The 19,797-nt window shown below is 34.2% G+C and overlaps 1 protein-coding gene across 14 annotated transcripts in view; it reads right to left on the bottom strand.

The window, feature by feature from the left end:
* Window positions 1-19,797, bottom strand: part of LOC133190151 (microtubule-actin cross-linking factor 1, isoforms 1/2/3/4/5-like) — an 84,720-nt gene that overhangs the window by 46,750 nt on the left and 18,173 nt on the right. For 12 of the 14 annotated variants that reach the window (XM_061325618.1, XM_061325619.1, XM_061325615.1 and 9 more), the window contains 24 exons: window positions 14,392-14,555; window positions 12,914-13,029; window positions 12,423-12,529; window positions 12,028-12,147; window positions 11,494-11,589; window positions 11,248-11,378; window positions 10,795-11,052; window positions 9,740-9,944; window positions 9,474-9,602; window positions 9,251-9,328; window positions 8,998-9,159; window positions 7,969-8,001; window positions 7,015-7,119; window positions 6,440-6,805; window positions 6,092-6,246; window positions 5,881-5,995; window positions 5,592-5,766; window positions 5,318-5,469; window positions 5,036-5,196; window positions 4,758-4,896; window positions 4,318-4,502; window positions 3,970-4,129; window positions 3,384-3,467; window positions 592-813 (listed from right to left, as the gene is read on the bottom strand). In XM_061325618.1, the coding sequence (XP_061181602.1) occupies window positions 592-813; window positions 3,384-3,467; window positions 3,970-4,129; window positions 4,318-4,502; window positions 4,758-4,896; window positions 5,036-5,196; window positions 5,318-5,469; window positions 5,592-5,766; window positions 5,881-5,995; window positions 6,092-6,246; window positions 6,440-6,805; window positions 7,015-7,119; window positions 7,969-8,001; window positions 8,998-9,159; window positions 9,251-9,328; window positions 9,474-9,602; window positions 9,740-9,944; window positions 10,795-11,052; window positions 11,248-11,378; window positions 11,494-11,589; window positions 12,028-12,147; window positions 12,423-12,529; window positions 12,914-13,029; window positions 14,392-14,555 (3,618 nt within the window). Of the gene's footprint in view, window positions 1-591; window positions 814-3,383; window positions 3,468-3,969; window positions 4,130-4,317; window positions 4,503-4,757; window positions 4,897-5,035; window positions 5,197-5,317; window positions 5,470-5,591; window positions 5,767-5,880; window positions 5,996-6,091; window positions 6,247-6,439; window positions 6,806-7,014; window positions 7,120-7,968; window positions 8,002-8,997; window positions 9,160-9,250; window positions 9,329-9,473; window positions 9,603-9,739; window positions 9,945-10,794; window positions 11,053-11,247; window positions 11,379-11,493; window positions 11,590-12,027; window positions 12,148-12,422; window positions 12,530-12,913; window positions 13,030-14,391; window positions 14,556-18,179; window positions 18,483-19,797 lie in introns of those variants that run through there. The other 2 variants (XM_061325623.1, XM_061325617.1) reach the window with 2 other exon arrangements.

Below are 19,797 nucleotides of genomic sequence, written 5' to 3' on the forward strand. Positions count from 1 at the left end.
ACTAAATTTCCTAATTTTGGTGAAATTTCATCAAATTTGAAATATTTTTCACTTTGGAAATCATAGTGCACAAGCTTGCCAATCTGAGATTTTTAGACACAAGATGCATCTGATAATTTTGCATGAAATATTAAAATCTGGTAGATAGGCAAAGCTTATGCTCTGTGTTTTCTGAAGTGAAATGTGCTTTAAAATTAACGAAGATTCACAAAAAAAACCCAGAAACATTGGAAATTGGCATATTTTTGACCTTTGTGCATGTATCCCATAACTTAAACTTAATACTCATTTTGTATCAGAGATGACCAAAGGTTTTTAATGATGAACTTTTGCATCATTCTTGGAGACATCCCAAACCAGGGGCCAAAAAGGGGTCTTAGCCTATCTTGTCCTTTACTGAAACTGAATCCAATAAAGTCTTTTGGGTCTACAAGATGTAAAATTCTACTCACTCTTTTCATTAACTTACCATGAATATTTAAGATGGTATATATGTAAATGTGTTTCAAGATTTACAGGACATACAGAATGATTTTTTTTTCACAAAGGGGACTTGATGATTTATTGAAGGTGTTTTAAATTGAACCTAACCTGAATGTTGACATTGGCTTCCGAGAGTCTACGAGTAATCTCTCTAAGCCTGTCCTTGGTCCACTGGATCAAGGATATGTACTGTCGGTTAAGTTCATCGAGTTCTATTTTTATCACTTCCGCACCATCCTGCCGTTTGAATCGTTTGTTGATTCCCTGAATTAATGCGGCATCAATGTCCTCCAGACTGCTCCTGTACTGCTTCAACCTCCGATCATAAATCTGAAAAAAAAAAAGACTCTTTTCATGTATCATCTTAAAATTTAAAATGAAAAATCAAATTTTAATGTTTATGTTCCAGGTCTAATTTCAAAATGTGTAACTGGGTTTCTTAATTTGCAAAAATGCAAAAAATTGTGTATACCAAATTTTAAAATACAAGTAACTTGTATAATTGGTGTTAGGTGATATGTTATGATGTAGTAGTTTTTGGAGTTTCAATTTCAGTTTTAGTGCAATGAAAACCATTGAGCACTGCACCCTTAAAGGCATGCTGTAGCAAGATTATACACTGCCAATAATTACTCCCTACTCCACTATGGAACAATTTCTCAATCCTTTCTGTAGCTATTCTTTTAAGCAAGTAACTGACAAAAACCAATAAATACATATGTATATACATACATTTTGAAGGATGCATCTTTGATATTTGATAAATACTCTCTTTGTGCAAGAGCCCAAAATACAAAGTGAGGTAATATATGTTCTATGTAAATATCTTACAGGATATTAACTATTCCTCATATGTACACATACATATATATATAAATACATATATATCAAGCCATTTGTACTCTGCCATATGAAGCTAATAAAGATTATTTTTCCCTGACTGGTGTAATGGTTACTCATTTCTTGTCAATGCATGATAATTTTTATGTCAACCTTTATTCTAAAGTGAATACTACTTCCTCCTAGCTATCCTACCAGTCCACTATAAATGATTCATTTTTCCATGCCTACTACTAATGCATTGTATTTTCCTGAATATACAACCTTATGGTAAATCTGTCATACAGAGTTTTAACACTTCTCCTTCCAGACTCTCTTTTAATAAATCTATCCCACAACCGAGGTTTTTTTTAACTTTATAACAAGCATCACTAAGCTAGAGTGGTACTAACTTTACCCCAAGCTGTTCAAATCATGTACTATTTCTTACTGACAAACTGGACACCTCTAACATAAGCATGTATCATATAATTCCTGCCTATTTCTATCAATTGTTTGGCGTAGATTTATAGCACACAGTAATTTTTGTAGGCATTTTTACATTCATCACTCAAGCATGGCTTTAAAAGAAAAGCAAAGCAAGGAAATAGCAGAAAAACTTCTGTTTTTAAAGCTTTTGAGTTTCATATTAAGAATCAAAGGTTAAAATCTTTAAAAACAGTAGTTTTAGCATACTACAAAAAAGCAAATGCTACGTGCCCAAAACAAATAAAAAATCCAGTGAAAATTTTATTAATTCAGCATGTTTTGATGGTTTACGTAGAGTATGAACATTGTATACGAGTACACTATAATCATAAACAGCACCAAATAAAATAAAATCTAAAATCACCGTCACCTACGACATAGTACACTACAGGTCAATATATCATACCTGTCTTTAAATACTCACTTTAAAAGGTAAAAGACTTTCAATTAGTCATTTTAATTGCAATAAAGCCTTAAATCTTTTTTTGGAAAGTTAAAAGATTAATATGTTACTGAATTGTAGATATAGTCTAGCTATTACCAGTAAATCTCTCAATTATAATACAAGCATTTGCTTTATTAAAAAAGAAAAAGATGACAGTTTTATCAAAAGTGAAAAGACATTTTTAATGATGTTCTTTTTCAACATGCTGAATCTGTGAGTGTTTAAAGTGAGAATCCCTCTATTGGGCACCTTCCCCCTTAAGCTGGTTACATTAATGGCACTACAAAGCTGTCATAGTTTACTTACTTCTCATTTCGGATTGATGATCAAACCAGTTCAGTCAAGCAAGCAGCCATGTTCAGTATTTAACATAAGGTGTAACTGTGTGCGGTGGTGCTAAATGGTTAACATTACTTTAAATAAATTTTTTCTTAAGATTACTTAATCCATGAAAAATTCATCTGTGCCTTTGTCTGATGAATTAAAAAATATATTTCCTGAGAGTTGTAAAGGGTTTTATCCCATTTTATACTCACCAAAACATACTAAATGAACCTTTCTTTGTTTTATGTGTTAAAATAGCATTCTTATTAATAAATATGATTTAAGAAATTCCGTATAAATAATTTAAGTTTGAGAGAAGATACATGTATCTAAATGATGCAGAAGAACTATGTAAGAAACCAGAACGTCTTATACTGCTATAAATGCTGAAGAGAACAGGGTTGATATGCAAGGATTTCAATGGTTGACCCAGATTTTCAACCAAGCTACTTCTCTTACAAAGTAGCCTGACTGAAAGGAAAAACTGGATGCAAGAAAGCTGAAACACTGAACTACAGAGAGAAAAAAGACAACACAAAATGATGGGGAAACGTATGACAGAAAAAACATGAGGTTAGGTGTTTAAGTGACAGAAGTGGACATGGACAAACTCTCATACCATCTCTCACTCTTCCAACAAAAAAAAACCATTTACTTGTCATGCTTATAAGGTAATTCAATTGTCATTAAGACCTATTTGTCTTCCTGTTTAGAAAGCAATACTTCTATGGCAGCTTTGTTGCCACAAGTTTCAGTTCTGTTCAAATCAAGCCAAGATGCCGTATGCTGCTAATGCATTGCTGTTGCTAGCTATATATTGTACCTTAGCCTCTCTGATGAATTGTCCTCCATGTTTGTTCACAGCCTCTATCTGATACTGTTCTTCTCCTAAGCTGTTGTAAATTGCCTACAAATACAGGAAGTTAATAACAATACCTCAGTGTCTTACATGTACAGAGCAAAAATCACACAAGGTTATAAAAATGTCATAGTTGTTACGTGTATATGGAATCCGAATAGGGCCATGTAGTTCACTATCGCATCATCGAGGTTTGGGTCCATAGTACGATGACGATAAAGAAATGGTGCGATGACAAAGAAGCGATGGTGCAATGACGATGATGCAATGGCGCGACAATGCAATGGCACGATAAAGCGATAGCGCGATGACACGATAACAATGAAGCAATAGTGATGGCGCAATGGTATGATGACAATGAAGCGATATTCACTATCGCTCCACCGTGCTATTGGATCATCGTCATCGCACTATCCCGTTATCGTCACTTGAGTTGATGCTCGATGGTGCTATAGTGAACTATGTGGCCCTATCCAGATTCCATACATGTATGCTCTAGTCAGACTTTTCCTTCATCATAAAACTGCTTGAAAATTTGAATTATCCTCACCATTGTTGGTTCAATGCATGTTTTCAGTTCCTCTACTTCATATGAAAGTGGGGGTTGTCTGTCCTTGGCCCTCTGCATTTCTGATACGAAAGTCTGCTCCCCACGGATACCAGTTGTATACTTTGACAACATATCTCCTGCCACCTCTGTGCTCTGCAGCCTATAAGCAGAATGTTAACCTTGTTAGTTCTTGTTTTATCTTAAATACAATGACTGAAGGAGTTTAGATGCACCTGTGCAGATATAACATATTGAAATGTTGAAAATGTAATGAAAGTTCCACTTCATATATTTATTTGAAAAAGTACACATTTAGTGATTAACAAAAATACTGAATTCCCATGATACCTTTCAGACACTTGACGACAGACATTGTCCCAGCGCTGTTTAATGGCCGCCACTTCCTCTTCTAGTAGGTTTATGTTGTACGGTGTGTGAGTTTGGGAGCTGCTCTCTCTAGACGCCAGTGAAGTCATCTCAGTCTGGAGTTTGGCTATTACTGGCTGGTGAATCTGTGTGGATTTGCTTAAATCCTGTAATATTAAGGAGTATGGGTATTCACAAGACAAGTCATTCATGGTCAAGTGTTCAAATCAATTTCAAGGTTTAAAACCAGATTTGTTTTCATCAGCTCCCTCCTGATAATCATGCAAAAAATGTTTCATGCAATGTTGGAATGGATTCATTGCAAGTTTTTAACTCTTCCAGCTTATTCTGGAGTCTTTTTTTTCCTTTCTCTTACTCGAGAGAAATCATATATCAGTTGTGATAACAGAGCTTATCATTACCAGCAGTTCCTCTCTAAGTTGCTGCAGACTCATGGGGTCAGATGTCATAGTATCCTGGGAAACCAGGGCAATTTCAAAATCAGCAACAACAGGTTTCATGGAATCCACTCCTGAGAGCACAGAATCCACTGCTCTTAATCTACAAATATTGTAACAATGATTTACAGGAACATAATGTAGGGCTCGCTTCAAAATCTTCATTTCCAAACCTTGCAACAGGAGAACAGCACTTTTTTTTTTAATGAGCAACTAATATGGGATGTGGAATGGTAAATTACCTTTCATTGTTAGCTTCTGCTGTTGCTAACATCTGGTCCCATTTCTGCATGACCTCTGCATACTTGACTTCTAAACTATGACTTCTCCTTGGCATTGTGGCATAGACTTTCCGCACCCTTTCCAAGTCTCCCTCATAGGTTCGAAACATTCTTTCCCAGGCCTAAATTAAAAATTTATTACATAAGAAATATAAAATACTCATATTATCTTTTAACCATTCTGCACTAAGAGAAAGGAATGAATTTATTCATTTAAACAAACATAAAGATCCTGATGCTCACTCTGTGTTGTTCTAATGCATGTCTTATGGAAGATCTGTCCCATACCGCTGTCTCCAAGGAGACATGAGACTGATCACATGACTTCAGTCCATGGCTCAGAGCATCTAAATCTTGTAGTAATGTCATGTCTGGAGACTGATTCTCATTTATTTCTGTTAAAAGATGCACATAATCAATACTTAATCTAAGTCAACTATAAAATAAACATTGTAAAATAAAAAATTATTTTTGATTTACACTGTATACTGGACTCTTAACAGAAAAAAGATCATACCATATTCCATGGCAGAGGCTGAAAGGCTGAGAAAGATCTGGTTACAGTTGGCTAGCTCCTCTCGCAGTTTCCGCATTTCTGCAGAGGACTCACCAACTTCTCGCATTAGAGAATTTGTGTCATCATTAAGAGTTTTCCAAAATGCCTCTCTTCGAGAAGGATCCAGCAGCATAAACTGAAATGTATTAAATTGTCACATAATTATTTCACTAAAGTTTTATAATTAAGACTCAAATGTCAACTAGCAAAATAATTTTTCACAGAAGTAATTCACCAAAAAAAATTATACCTGCTTCAGATCCCATGATTTCACTTTGTGAATTGTAGCAAGCACCATGTTGTATCGCATAGTTCTGTATTGTAGTTTCCATTTGCCCAATAGATTTTCTAATTTAGACTTTAGGCTGATAAAGAAAAGAGAAACAATACTTTCAAAATAATGTTTTTAAAAGAAAAAAAATACCATCCACAAATCAGCTGCTGGTTTAAAAATGCCTGACCTTTGTGCTGTTTGTATGGCATTGTGATTGGGTGGTGGAATGACAAAGCAGGCGGCAGGAACTCTGCCCTCCTGGCCACTGCTGTTACGAATTGTCCACCGGACACCATTGCTGTTGTCTAATAGAAGACAGTCCATGCCCTTCTCCAATAACAACTGAAATTTATTTTTAAAAAAATTCACATCTTGTTTGAAATTCTTATATACTCCCAACTTCATTTATATAGCTTACTTTAAATATGACAAAACAACACCCTTTAATCTTACCAACTTTTTAAACTTATAAACATCAATAGTAAACTGTTGTATATTTCTCCTCCTAATGACTGTAAATAGACATTTTATTTACCTCTGGTTGTCTGTAAGTACACAAGCACTGGACCCTGGCTGGACTTTGGACCCTGGAGGACCTGAGATGGAGGGGTGGAACCTCCCCACTCCTGTGTATAAGGCTCTCCACTTGATGTTGTAGGCTAGTCAGATGTTTCTGTAACTCCTGCAGCTCCTTCACCCTCTGTTTGGCCTCATCTGGATCGAGATGTTCTTGGCTATATCTGGATGATAACATTTCTTGCTGTCTATCCATGTCTTCCTCACAAGCTTTGCAGTCCTTGAAGAACTGGTGGTAAAGTGCTTTAAATTTCACATGTTGTTCTAAACACACTGTCAGCTGGATTAACCAGGACCACTGGGACTGCATAGCCTCCATGTATGCCTGAAATATCAAACACCATGAAATAACACTTATAAAACTTTATATTCAGCTCACATTTATGTTTCTCTAGAAGCTTTTAAATTCTAAACAAGTACTAACTTGCTGCACAACATTGCTTTGAAACACTTCGCATCTCGTGTTCCATCTAATTTCATGCCCCACTGCCATAATTTATAGATCTTTCACAAATGAAAAGAACATATTCTTACTCTGATGCTTTCAGATGCTGGGTGTCTGTCTAGAACCATAGAAGATCCTCGATCCTGGACTGAGTTGAACTGGGTTTCTCTTGCCTCCAACTCACGCAGAATTGTCTGTAAAGAAAATAAGGAGGATGTTTTCCATTTCTTGATTCACAGAACTTAGAGAAAACAGGAGGAAATAAAATGTATAGTTCCAGAAACAATTGATATTTTCAAAGAACTGAATGTAAAACAACAAACATTTCACCTTCTTAATTTTACTGTCATTATGTACAATGGGAAATTAACACATTTTTAGCCCCATCTGTGTTATCAAAACAATGCAAAAACATTTTTTTTTTTTTTTTAAATAGTTCAATTTTGCCAATGATGAAACAGTATGAAAATTTCCCAAAATACAGATCATCATTTGTGTTAATAAACATGCTGATCAATAATATATATATACTGATTTAGTATCTACTGTATGAGAACTGTCATGGTCATGCAAAAGAGGATATCAACAAATCCAAACATCTTACTAGCTATAGTGCTTAAAACCGAGAATTTCCTAATTTATCACTCAAATATCTGATCTGACAAGTCGTTCTACATAAAAGGATTCAACAAGGACCCATTTTAAAGAATCGTGCATCTGAATTCCTTGTATTCTTTGCCATTTTGAGAGAAATAGGGAGCATCCAAAGATGCATGCAAGGTGATAAAACAGAATTATTTTGTAAACAAAACTTTGACACAGGCATCCAAAATATGAAATCAAGCATATTGTTACATGAATGTATATAGTATTCATGTTTATGTACATTGTAAAAAAATTTATACATTAAGATGTAATTTCACTTCATGCTTCATTGCCTCTCAAACAAGTTATATGTTTCCTACAAAGAATTTTTGCATTCAACATAATCAGTTGTTTTGTTATTTTGGAATAATGCATTTAGCATGTATCAGGTTTCAAACCTCTTTGGATAGTGCCCCATAGCCATAAAAATCCTGTAAACAAACAATGATTGAGGTAACATGTGCTGGGTTACAAAATAAACAGAGGATTAAAAGTTCAAAATGGACACTCTCATTGACCTAAACTTTATATGCAGAATCACTGTTTATAAAGATCATAGGGTGCAATACCAATATACTGTATACAAGGATATTTTCACCCATGTTTTATTTTCACTTTCGCACATTTTGCCTCATCATCATAGGGCAAACTTAACACAAGGCAAATTCAATGGAGTTATCTCCCTTTTCACACTGCTGTGTCTGGAAGGAATTTAATCATTTGCGTAATGGGGGCAAAAATAACATGGGATGAAAATAACTCTGTAAACAGTTATAATGACCTCAGACTTCATTCCAAGTCAATATCAGCCCTTGGTCCAAGGTCAGTGTTTTTATCTTTGAAATCTTAGGGACATATGTTAATGCCCCAGAGTATGATATATAGTGGAAAATGATTTGCCTTTAAATAATAAAATTTATAGAAATCCTCCTACATAGATAAGTTTTGTGCTTAGCTAAATGTATATACATGCATGATACTTCAAAGATCCCAAAACAATTGTCTTATTATGAAGAATATAGACTCTCCAGACATGGGGTGCACAAGTGCACAAAATTTCCAAGTAATAAAATCATTAACTGTCTCAACTTTTTGTGTGTTGAAAATAAAAACCTGTTTATGTCTTTTTCCACTTGACCAATGGATAATTCAGCCCTTCTCTTCCTTGTTTTGGTAAATCCTTAACTTACAATAGTGAAGCATACACATGTAGGAAGCCTCTTCCTTGTATTGGTAACTCCTTAACTTACAATAGTAAAGCATACTCATGTAGGATGCCTCTTCCTTGCTTTGTCACTTTCTCCAGAATACTCTTCCTCTTTGCATCCTTTAACATATCACTCATCAATGGACCATATTAAGTCACCCAGCAATACAATACCTAGCATTTCCATTTATTTGCTTATTTCACCTCTCCTTGATTTTACCTTGTATGCGGAGTCCGTCTGCTCCATATCGGCATCTGGAGAACTCCAGTCTCGGCTCAGCTCCAGCTCTTCTCTCTCATTGAGCCATAAAAGCTCCTGTGTGGCTGACTGCAGGAACTCTTGTAGAGATTCCAGGCACTTGTGTCTGCGGGTTGATGTGTTCTGGAAGTTAAATTATATACAATTTTTCTTTCTGAAAATTACTATTATTCCAAACTTTCTTTCAATCATACTTTATCATATGTATACTTACAACTAACAAAGAATATGCTACTTCCATCTTTGACAACCATTGGGTGTACAATTTTTTCTCTTCTGAAGGTAAAGATTTCTAAAAACAAAAACAAAAGTTTTTATTAATATGGAAGAATGCTATACCATAATGGTCTGTATAAAGTAACTACAGTTTATCTACATTGCTTCAAAAGATGACTTGAAGTCAGTGTTTGAATTTTTCATCTGCAATTGCCACATACTCCATCTGAGATGCATCTCTCGACTTCTCGTCGGAATCCCTGGACTTCCTGATGAAGCTGATCGTGTTCCTCTGCCAGACTCTGAACGGTGTCAAGGTCACCCCCATATTCAGCATTTTCTAGAGATTTCTGAAAAAAAAAAAAACAATGACATTTTCTGTATTTCTAAACCACCCATAGAGTAAAAGACTACAAAATAGTATTAAGACCTTAACGGTGAGAAAGGTCTCTGACAGAATTTACTTCCAATGATAAATTTGACGAACCTGTCTACTTTCTATCCAGTTTAAGCACTCCTGCACATGTTGAAAGACAGGGTTGGTCTCAATCAGACGGATTTCTGTGACAATTTCCTTTTTCTTGGTCAGTGTGGAGGTCTCCTCTACGTAGGATTTGCTGATGAGTTTTTGGATGACCTCACTAAACAACAAAGTCCTTAGTTCAGACACTCTGGACTGAATTGAAGAAGCCCTGTAAGGAAATAGGTCAAGTAAATCTGTTTACTGAATTACAGTATTTATTGAGAAAATACGAGAAAAAATGAAATAAAATTATTCAACATTTCTGTAGAAAAAGTTTTACAACAACAAAACTTTCTATATAAACAGCTATTGATCTGTGACTACATTATTTAGTGAATTACAACTACAAATAGGCTAATGATGTATATTCCTGATAATTTACTCCCAACAACAGTATGCATGGACTTTTATATTTCCAAATTGTCCTGATTGTTTAGATTTTGTACATACTACATATATGCATTTGAAATAGCTTGTAAATATACACAAAGGCTTGATCAACAAGCATTCTGAGAGTATTGCATTAGCAATACTAGTCTCCTACCAGCAAATGTAATCTGGTTCCCGTTAAAAATTGAAAATGCCATAATTCCGTCAAAAATCAATGACGTGGAACGAAATGCAAAGTTGATCTATAACTCTTCAAGGTAAAGTCACATACCAAAAATCAGCTCTATATCTGCAAGCGTTTAGAAAAAAATTTCGGAAAACCCCAAAAAATTGAAAAGGTCATAACTCGGTCAAAAATCACTGAAGCGGAACAAAATTCAAACTTGATCTGTAACTCATCAAGATACTCTCACAAACCAAAAATCAGCTCAATATCTGCAAGCGTTTAGAAAAAGAGTGTGGAAAACCAAGTGGGACAGACTGACAGACAGACAGAGGGACAGACGGACAAAGAGGAAACCTATAGTCCCCTCTGGTTTCACCGGTAGGGGACTAAAAACATCGTTCCTATATAGTATGATATGAATTCCGCAGTTTCAGAGATAAATGGTGACAGAAGCTATACTAACCTTCTGGAGAGCTGATCAGCAGTGGCGAATCTTCCTTCCTGAAGCATCTGTATGTCTCTGAATGAACTCCTCACCATTTCCTCTACATTCTGGAGAGCCCTGTCAATGGCGTCACAGTTACGCTTGGCTTCCAGTGGGTGGATCTTATCTACTCGTGTCTGTTCCTCACGGATACGAGGACCAATGTCCTCAAGACTGTCCTCACAATGCTTGCAGTCCCTGTGGACCTTTTCTGCTAATCTCTGTAGTCTTTCTAGTCTGTAGAAAAATTCAGCATTAACATAAATGATGAATGGCTCTCCAAATTTAATAAACCAAGAAAAAGAAATGCAAACTCAAAATAACAGATTTACAATAAAAAAGTTCCATTAAAAATTGGAAGAGAAAAAGATTCTCATTCTTTAAGAAGCCTAGCAAAAAGAATTCTTTATCATAAAATACTATAGGGTATACCTAATGATTTCGGACTGTATGTAGTTGTCTCTTTCTTGTTGTTGTAGAATAAACCTTTCCCAGAATCTGTTCATACTATCAGGTCGAATTTCTTCTGGTATATTTAAGTAAGCTGTACCTCCTTGAAAACCCTATAATTGGAATATTACATAAGTTTTTATAAAAAGTGCATTGAACTCCAAATATTTCCATTTTAATTGATATGATACTAAAATAAAATTACAGGTTTGGGGATTCATCAGATACCTGAATTTCATCATAAATGTGAAATAGTTTCTTCTTCATTTCCAACCGGGGTGGGACTTCTTCAATTTTGAACTTATTACACTCTGCCTGCAGAGTCTGCAATAACAAAGCAATAATTAAAAGATTGAACAAGAAGACATCTGAAAAAAAAAAGAATTGCTTTGGGTACCAAAACTGTAAATGTGGAAATGTTTGCAAGGAGAATTTTAATTGCAATCAATAAAGTTCCACAAAATTTATCACCAAATGATCTCGTAAAGAGACACTGTACTAATCAACAAACAAGCATATTTTTTTTTAAATCTTAACTTCTGGAAATATAACCCCATACAAACAATTTGTTACATGAAAATAGCAAAATTTTTCTCCAAAAATATCCATGTTTACAGTAATACGAAAATATAATTAATGAAAATAAAAGATGATTCAACTGCATGGCTTTTCTCTGACAATGACTAGAATGTTATTCTAATTAGGTTTACATTGTAAGTGTTTTCACTATATCTGGGACTTATTGTCAGGTTTTAGACTTACTTTCATTTCTATTAGAGTGGAAGGAAGCTTTTGGTCTTTCATCATTATTATTGTTTGCTGAAGCCATGAAATCAGAGAGGAGGCTAAATCTCGGTACTCATCTATCTTCAGTTGTCGTTCCTAGAAGCAAATGGAAGTGATAATATAAAACTACACTTCCAAACATCTATCATATTTCATCATCAAGTATCAAGTGACTTAATCATTGAAAACTTACTTGTACATGTATTTATCAAATATGCATGTTCTTTTTCTTGATAAAAACAGTAGTTCAAACCTGCCATTAGATTTTTTTTATCATGTTTGATAGGTAAAAAAATTTAAATGGGAGAATCTTGTAAGCTTGTAAGAGTATTGAGTTGAGTATTAAATCTGTTTTTTTCTGCTAGTCTTACATTGTCTCTGAGGGTTTCTTCTACACTGGGAACATCAGGGAAGACATCGTATAACGAGGAAATGTAGGTAATCACAGATTTCTCATCAGGTTCAGGGACATCCACATCTACAACACAATGGTAAGGTTTGGTTATAAAATTCAATATTAATTTAATCAAAAAAGAAAATCATCAAGTCGGAAAAATGGAGAAAAAACACGCACATAACACATATTATATGCTTTAATTTGTATTAAATGCAGTTCATAAATGTTAATCATCCTAAATTTCACTCCCTAGACCTTTGAAAATCCAAATTTTCCTGCATTTTATAATTGGCATTTTTGACGAAATAAGAATACCACTTTGTGATACAACAAAAAAGTAAAGAAAGGTGTTTTCTGTGTAAACACTTAACTAAAGCAGGGATAACCCATTGCCTTACAAGATCGAAAACAACAACTTGGTATAAGCAGGACAGGATAACAAAGTCTGAGCTACAAAAGCATTACCTTCAGGATCTAATAGTCTTGTGACCCCAAACTCTTGTTCTGCAATGCTGAAGGCCTGCTCTAGATTCTGTCTTGGTGTGCGTGCCTGTACCTTTCGAAAATCCACCAAGTCAGGTCTAAAAAAAATTATTATACAAACTCATAAGTATGAGTTCTTGATACAGAAGAATATAAAGAGAATATCACACAAACTAAAAAACACAATTACAGTTACCTACGAGGGTTGTCCCAGAAATACGTGAACATTCTCAATATCTTTTGTTTCACTAATACTATAAAGTTAAAAATTGGCATACAACATAATCAACTTTTTTTTAAATAATGCATAAAAATTTCAATGAAATGTCTCCATAGATTACATTTTTCTCTCAGGTAAACGAATCTTGCAAATCAGTTGTCAGTGCAACACTGACGACGTCAAAACGTAGCTCGTGGTGTTTATGAATTTGTTCTGGAAATGTGCATCTGATAAAATTCGTTTAAGCATAAATTCAGCACTGTATTATATTTCTTTTATCAAGTTATACATCTCAAATACTAGTGTTACCAACAGATTGCGGAATTAATTCTTTTAATAGACAATTTCTCAATCCCGATAATAAACCTAACAGTTAGCATTGTTTAACTTAGGCCTATGACGTCCAGCTCCTGACTTTCAGTTCGTCTTCATTTTTGTTGGTCTACAAAATGCCTCTTCTATTGGATAACCAGTCAAGCCATCCTCAAACCTCTTCAACTAAGGATAAACCTATGTCCGAGATTTATGTTTCTGTTTTTCCAACTTTAACATCTCTTTTATTGCATGGATAGGAGTCATATTCCGCTCAACACAGTACTGCTTAATAATGTGGTTCTTCACATTAACGCCAAATGTCACCATTTTTGACAATATCTAATTAAAAGTGTTTTGGCATATATAGTCATATATTTGTCATTAATGATGTCAAATTAAAGAATTTTTATACATGAGTACACCAGGTCAAAGAGTATTTATGTAATTTTGTGATTATTATATTTCTGTATAGCCTGGTAATAAAGAAAACTTCATTGACAATGCTACTTTTAAAAGTAAAAAAATTGCTGAGAGCCGACCACCAATATTTAACACCCTTTAAATGCTGTTTTTATATACTTATGACATCACAAGCCTAAAACATTTTGTCAAAACACCGAAAATATCATTTTCCAACAACGTGCAAAAATTTATAAGTTTTGGTCGAATAGTTTCTGAAATATTCAACAAGTTCGCGTTTTTCTGGGACAACCCTCGTAAATACCATGTATTCATAATATTCACAATCTAAGTATAATGATTGAGGCAAAAACTGAAGCAAATAGTATATCAAACATCTAAAAAATTTATTATCACTCAAAAAACCTTGTTTTCTTTTATTTACAATGAAACTAGACTACAAAATATATGTGTGAATACTGTAAAATTCACTCTACTTTTCATTTGTTCTATTGTATCAAGCTACCTGTGTCTATGTATGATTGAAAGGAATGCCCGTCCATCTCGCCAGCTGCTGGTGAAGTTTTTGACCTTGACCCCTGGGTAACCTTCAACTGTCCGCCTGCTCCAGAGAAGCAGGGCTTCTTTTGCAGAGAGATCTTCTTGTCCTGACACAACCACATCTGAGATCTAAAATTGAAAAAAAAAAACACACACAAGTAAGACATGGTTACAAATTGTAGAAGCCAGAAATGTTCTCGAGATGTACTATTGACCTAGAGGAGTCCCTGTTATCTGAAACCGATACAGCTTATCCTGAAAGTATGCTAACAAGCAACCATGACATTTACATGCGGTATGTACCTTTTCATCCTAATGAGCCTGCAACTGATTTGATGATGAACTAGGTATACAGTGGACTAATTAGAATTGAAATTGTGAATTTGAAACCCAACTTTTTAGAAATAATTTCTAATATATCTGGAAACTGAACCCAGTTAGAAGAAGATTATCTAAGCTTGCCTTGTATATGACTCATTATACCAACTCTATATATCATTTATTCCACTAAGGTTATGTACAAATGCAATATTTATCAAAAGCGATTTATGTATTAAGTGCTGAAAAAATATGTTTAAAAATAATTTAAAAATCAATGTTTTCTTTAAAATGTGTATTAACCACTATTCATTCCTTTCAAAGAAGTTTAGAGGGTGTTTACTTAAAATGTTTTTAATAAGCCTTTTTACCACTGAATAAGGCTAAGCCATGAAAGGAGTGTACTTTTAATTCAAAAAAATATTTCATTCTGTGGATTGGTTGTATGTACTACCTGGCACCACTAGTAGATTTAGACACATGCTGTCAAGTCTGGTGTCCCTGGTCAAGGTAGATGGGTAATTTTATTTGAATGTGCAACATGCGAAATCTCCAAGTCACATGGTTAACATTCTTAAACCTAATTTAGTCTTTGTACATAGAGACATAAAGAGTCTATATTTCTTTTATGATACTTGTATCATAAATCAAGATTTATACAAAATACGAGCAAATCAAAGTTTTGACAAACTCAACTGCACTGTAAAGCAATCTAAGAGTGCCAAATTTAAGTGCTGAAAAACAAAGGTCATTGCATCCTTGTTATCATCCATGTCAAGGTCATGTGACTTTTATTTACAGATTAAAACTCATAAATAATATTAAATTGGAGCATGCAAAGGTAAGGAATATGTTCTAATTGTCTTTTTCGAAGATTGCATGTACCAAAGTCTTTGTTTTCTGATATTCTACTTCTTGGGATTTGGGACCATGGTAGCTTGTTTGAAAATGCTCTGTGCATGTATACAATAAGTGTACAATAAGAAGTGAAGCAATATTTTCATCTTGGGCCGAGAAAAAAAAATTGTTTTTCTCCATAAAAGTAGTTTTTTTAGGGTCTGAAATCTGTAACTTCATGAAACCAAATAATTTTCAAGAATTGAACAAAATTTGCATGAGCCATGCAAAAATACTATAATGGTCAATTTCCCTATTTTTATGTCACTGTTTCTTTAATAATTGGATATACTTAATCTCATAAGTGAAAGTTCAATACGATATCACAGCAATCCATCAATCTGGCAATTCCATTATCCGAGATCATTCTCCTGCTATATTATCTATAAAATGATATCTCTCTCAGTAGAAGAGATACAGTTTTGATTTTTGTCAATTTTATTTTTCAAGAAAACAGTATAACAAGAAACATCTTTGCATATTCTTGTCAGCATTATCAAAAATTGATAACAATACTTTCTCATTTGCTTTGCCCTGAACAGCTTTCTCATAACCTTTCTATGAGGCCAAGACACCTAATGTTTACACTGAGGTCTTTTATTACCCTGTCTGGACTACCCTCTTACACTGAACCATTCACTTACAAGTAAATAAACATGCTTTCATCTCCTCTTAACTTGATCTACACCAAGTTATCTCCAGGTTCCCAAGATTTATTTATCCAATCATTGGGAGAAGTCCTCCGTCTGATACTAACCAGTATTGGGTTATCTCCCCTTTCTGTTGACATAAGGGATAAATTCTGTTTTGGCGAGGGCATAGTAATGCACATGGGTAAATTAAGGAGTTTACACTTCTACAGAATTATCCTAATCACTTTTTTTGGTTCTGCCAGGTAATGTTAAGGTAGCACTTACCACTTAAGTATCCTATCTTTAAACCAATATTAGATATCAGCTACTTTATAAATCATGAGCACTTTCCCATTTTATCAGCATTTACTGTTAAATATTGGTGTTATAACTACCATTTGTCAGTTTCCCGAACCATGTCCCAAAAAAGACCATCTCAAAATACCAGACAGCAGGGACCGAAAGCAGATATCAAAGAGGGGTCAAAGAAGACAGCACCACTTGAATATATATATATATGAATTTCGGGAGAGGTCAAGTTATTTAAAATACATGTACTACCAAGGATATGAAAGACAGAATACTTTTTACAGAAATCTCTTGAAAAATTTCCAGAGAAATTTGAAGATAATTCAAAGTAAATTCATTGCTACAAGAAAACATTTCACATTTCACAATTTGATTTTCCCGGTATGAAAAACAAACATGAAATAATTCTTCCTTTATATGTAAATTTTGCCTTCAAATCTATCACTTGAAATGAAGTGGCGAGGAAAAATACATAGTAATACTTATCGTAATTTATTTTATTTCTCAGAGCAATTAGCGATATACCTGAACTGCTGAATATCTAACATAAAACCAGATGGTTGTTCCTTTATACTGCTTCACCTACTTAAAGAATCTCCCTCAACATCTGGTCTTAATGCCAAAGTATAATCCACTGCTTTATATAAATTCTCATTAGCAAACTGTCCTCAACAATCTAATCTTATTTTTTTCCTCACTACAGTTAAACCCGGTAATTAAAACCTATAACGGTCTAAAATTCACACATCAAATGCATCATTTCATACATGTATGTGATGGTAAATGCAGAAGTAAAGGGCTTGACACTTAATATTAATGGGCAATCCTTTTCATTATCTAACACTTTTATGACAAAAACCAGTTTACACAAGCAAGAAGAACATCTGATGAAGTGTCATTAAAAACTGTTTGTCTTAATAAAATCAACTGAATGTGCTAAAAAACTGACTTTAACCTCTTGTGGTTTTTTGCTTGGAGAAGCCTATAGGTATCATGCAACATATGTTCAACTGCCAATTTGCTTTTCTTAAACAACTTATTTTTTTTCCTATGCAGCATAAAAACATAGGTAATCAAGTATTACTACGATATTAATCATGACAGTGACCTAAATATTTAGATCGGGAATCTTTAGTAGCGTAACTTTTAAAACAAAGGATCTGAATTGACAGCTTTAAATTCTTTTGTGATCCAATAAAGAGTTGTACAGTGTGTTCTCTCATGTGAAAAATGGGGCCTTAAGCTCTTCAATATTTATCTACATACATATGAGATAATGTAGACAACTTTGAAAGAAAATTATCATATTACAAAGTTCCTGTTACCCAGTCAATCTTTCCTTTTAACATCTCACAGCACCAGTTTTATAAAAATAACTCACATATAAAAAGAAAATTAGCCATCTTCATATTCAAATACAAAGACATAAAAAAAATTAAATAATTAAGCCATTTCATCCAGAATTCTCCACATCTTAGAAACATGACCACTATTTTTAACAAACACCAAAGTTCTAAGCCTCATATTTAATCTAAATCTGACAGACAGTGTTGCATTGAGTTTTTGTGTATTCGGAGTACAATAGATCTGGTATTACCTGTTGTGTGGCTTGTTGCTCAGGTTCCTTCAAAGACACAGCTGCCTCTGCAGCTAAAGGAGCTTTTCCCTTTAATTTTTTCTTCTTTTTCCTAAAGCACGAAAACATGCTTCCACCTTAAATCCTACCCCTCACATCATAAAAACACCATCTTCACACAGGTTTGGGCCCCGTGAAATCCTTTAAGATGTTTCTGCTCCAATAAATAATTTCACATGCAAGCTTAATATTCCCATTCAAAGTTTGTGAAATTGTCCATGAATAACACAACAAAAGCTTGTGAACATAATATCTGTCTATCAAACATACTGCCAAATGTAAATATACAATTTCTTTTTTTAATGTATTTAAATGATCCAATCTGGTGCCAAATGCAGGGTGATCAACATGAATCACCTGTGCCAAACCGTTATGAATTTTTTAACAGATTATCAAGTTAATCCAATACCTATTGGGTCAGGGTATTCAAACCCTAGTAATTTGATTCCTGGAGAAGCACTGCCTAGTACGGTAACAAATTCTGGAAATCTTTTTTCCTTTCTGTAGTCTCTGTCAATGCTTGCGACTCTGTGAATTAGACTGCTGGGTGTGGGCCGTCTTTCTGGGCCACACAGAACAAACACTACACACTGATACCATAATCCCCCTGTGTCAGTTGACCAATTACACGATCCACAGGTACACTAATGGTTAGAGACCTGATCCCATGGCTTTACAAAACTCCAGTTCTTCATGGGTACATACAACAATCCCCTGGACAATTGGAATGGACTGTTGGGACCACTTATCAAAATATTTGCGATATTTGGGTCACACTGTGGCCTATATATCTTCTGAATTTTCAGGTGAAAAAAAGAGATCAGCTTATTCACAGCATGAAATTTACATTAACTTGACTCAAGGAAATATTTATTCTGTTTACAATGAAGAAAGGCTTTCCTTTTTAAGGTAAGATGAAATGTTTCGAAAACAATACCTACTCTGTGTATTTAATAGGCCATTTTTAAACAGTGTCTACAGTAAAGAACCCAGTTTTCAAAACAAATCCTCACTGGGTCATACAAACTGTGAATTACAGTTTTGTCTCAGAGCTGGTTCAAACTAAAAAAAAAAAATCTCCATTTTTCACTGACACTTTCAGCCTTTTTCTTTTAAACAGCTATGGGGACAAGAATCTTATGACTGGACTTTGTCAGATGAAGAGACAAATTAAGGACTTAGCTGGAGATGTCTGCTCTCTCTCTCTAATCCCACAAACTGCAGTGTTATGTCATCATGATTTCATTATCTCCCTGAGATAGTGCATTAATGGCTAAGCTGCTGCAGAAATCTGCATCATTTGGTACAGGTAATATTGCATAAAATCATAGGGAGTGCATCTTTTATAATTTTCTCGTCAATTTCTTTGAAATTACAAAAAAAACAAAAAAAACAAACCCACTAGGTTGTCTTTTTAAATTACTACATTCAAAGAACACACCTACATTTGTGCTCTGTGTAAAATAACCTTAAAAACTTTTTTTTGAGAAATAATTGTTTCTTTATCTTCATCTCTCTTTCAAAAGATCAAAAACAAATTGTAGAATCTATTAAAAAGAAAGGGACATAAAAATCCATC

This window comes from Saccostrea echinata, unplaced genomic scaffold, assembly GCF_033153115.1.
Source record: "Saccostrea echinata isolate AGI-Se365-2 ecotype Australia unplaced genomic scaffold, CSIRO_AGI_Sech_v1 ptg000022l, whole genome shotgun sequence".
NCBI lineage: Eukaryota > Metazoa > Mollusca > Bivalvia > Ostreida > Ostreidae > Saccostrea > Saccostrea echinata.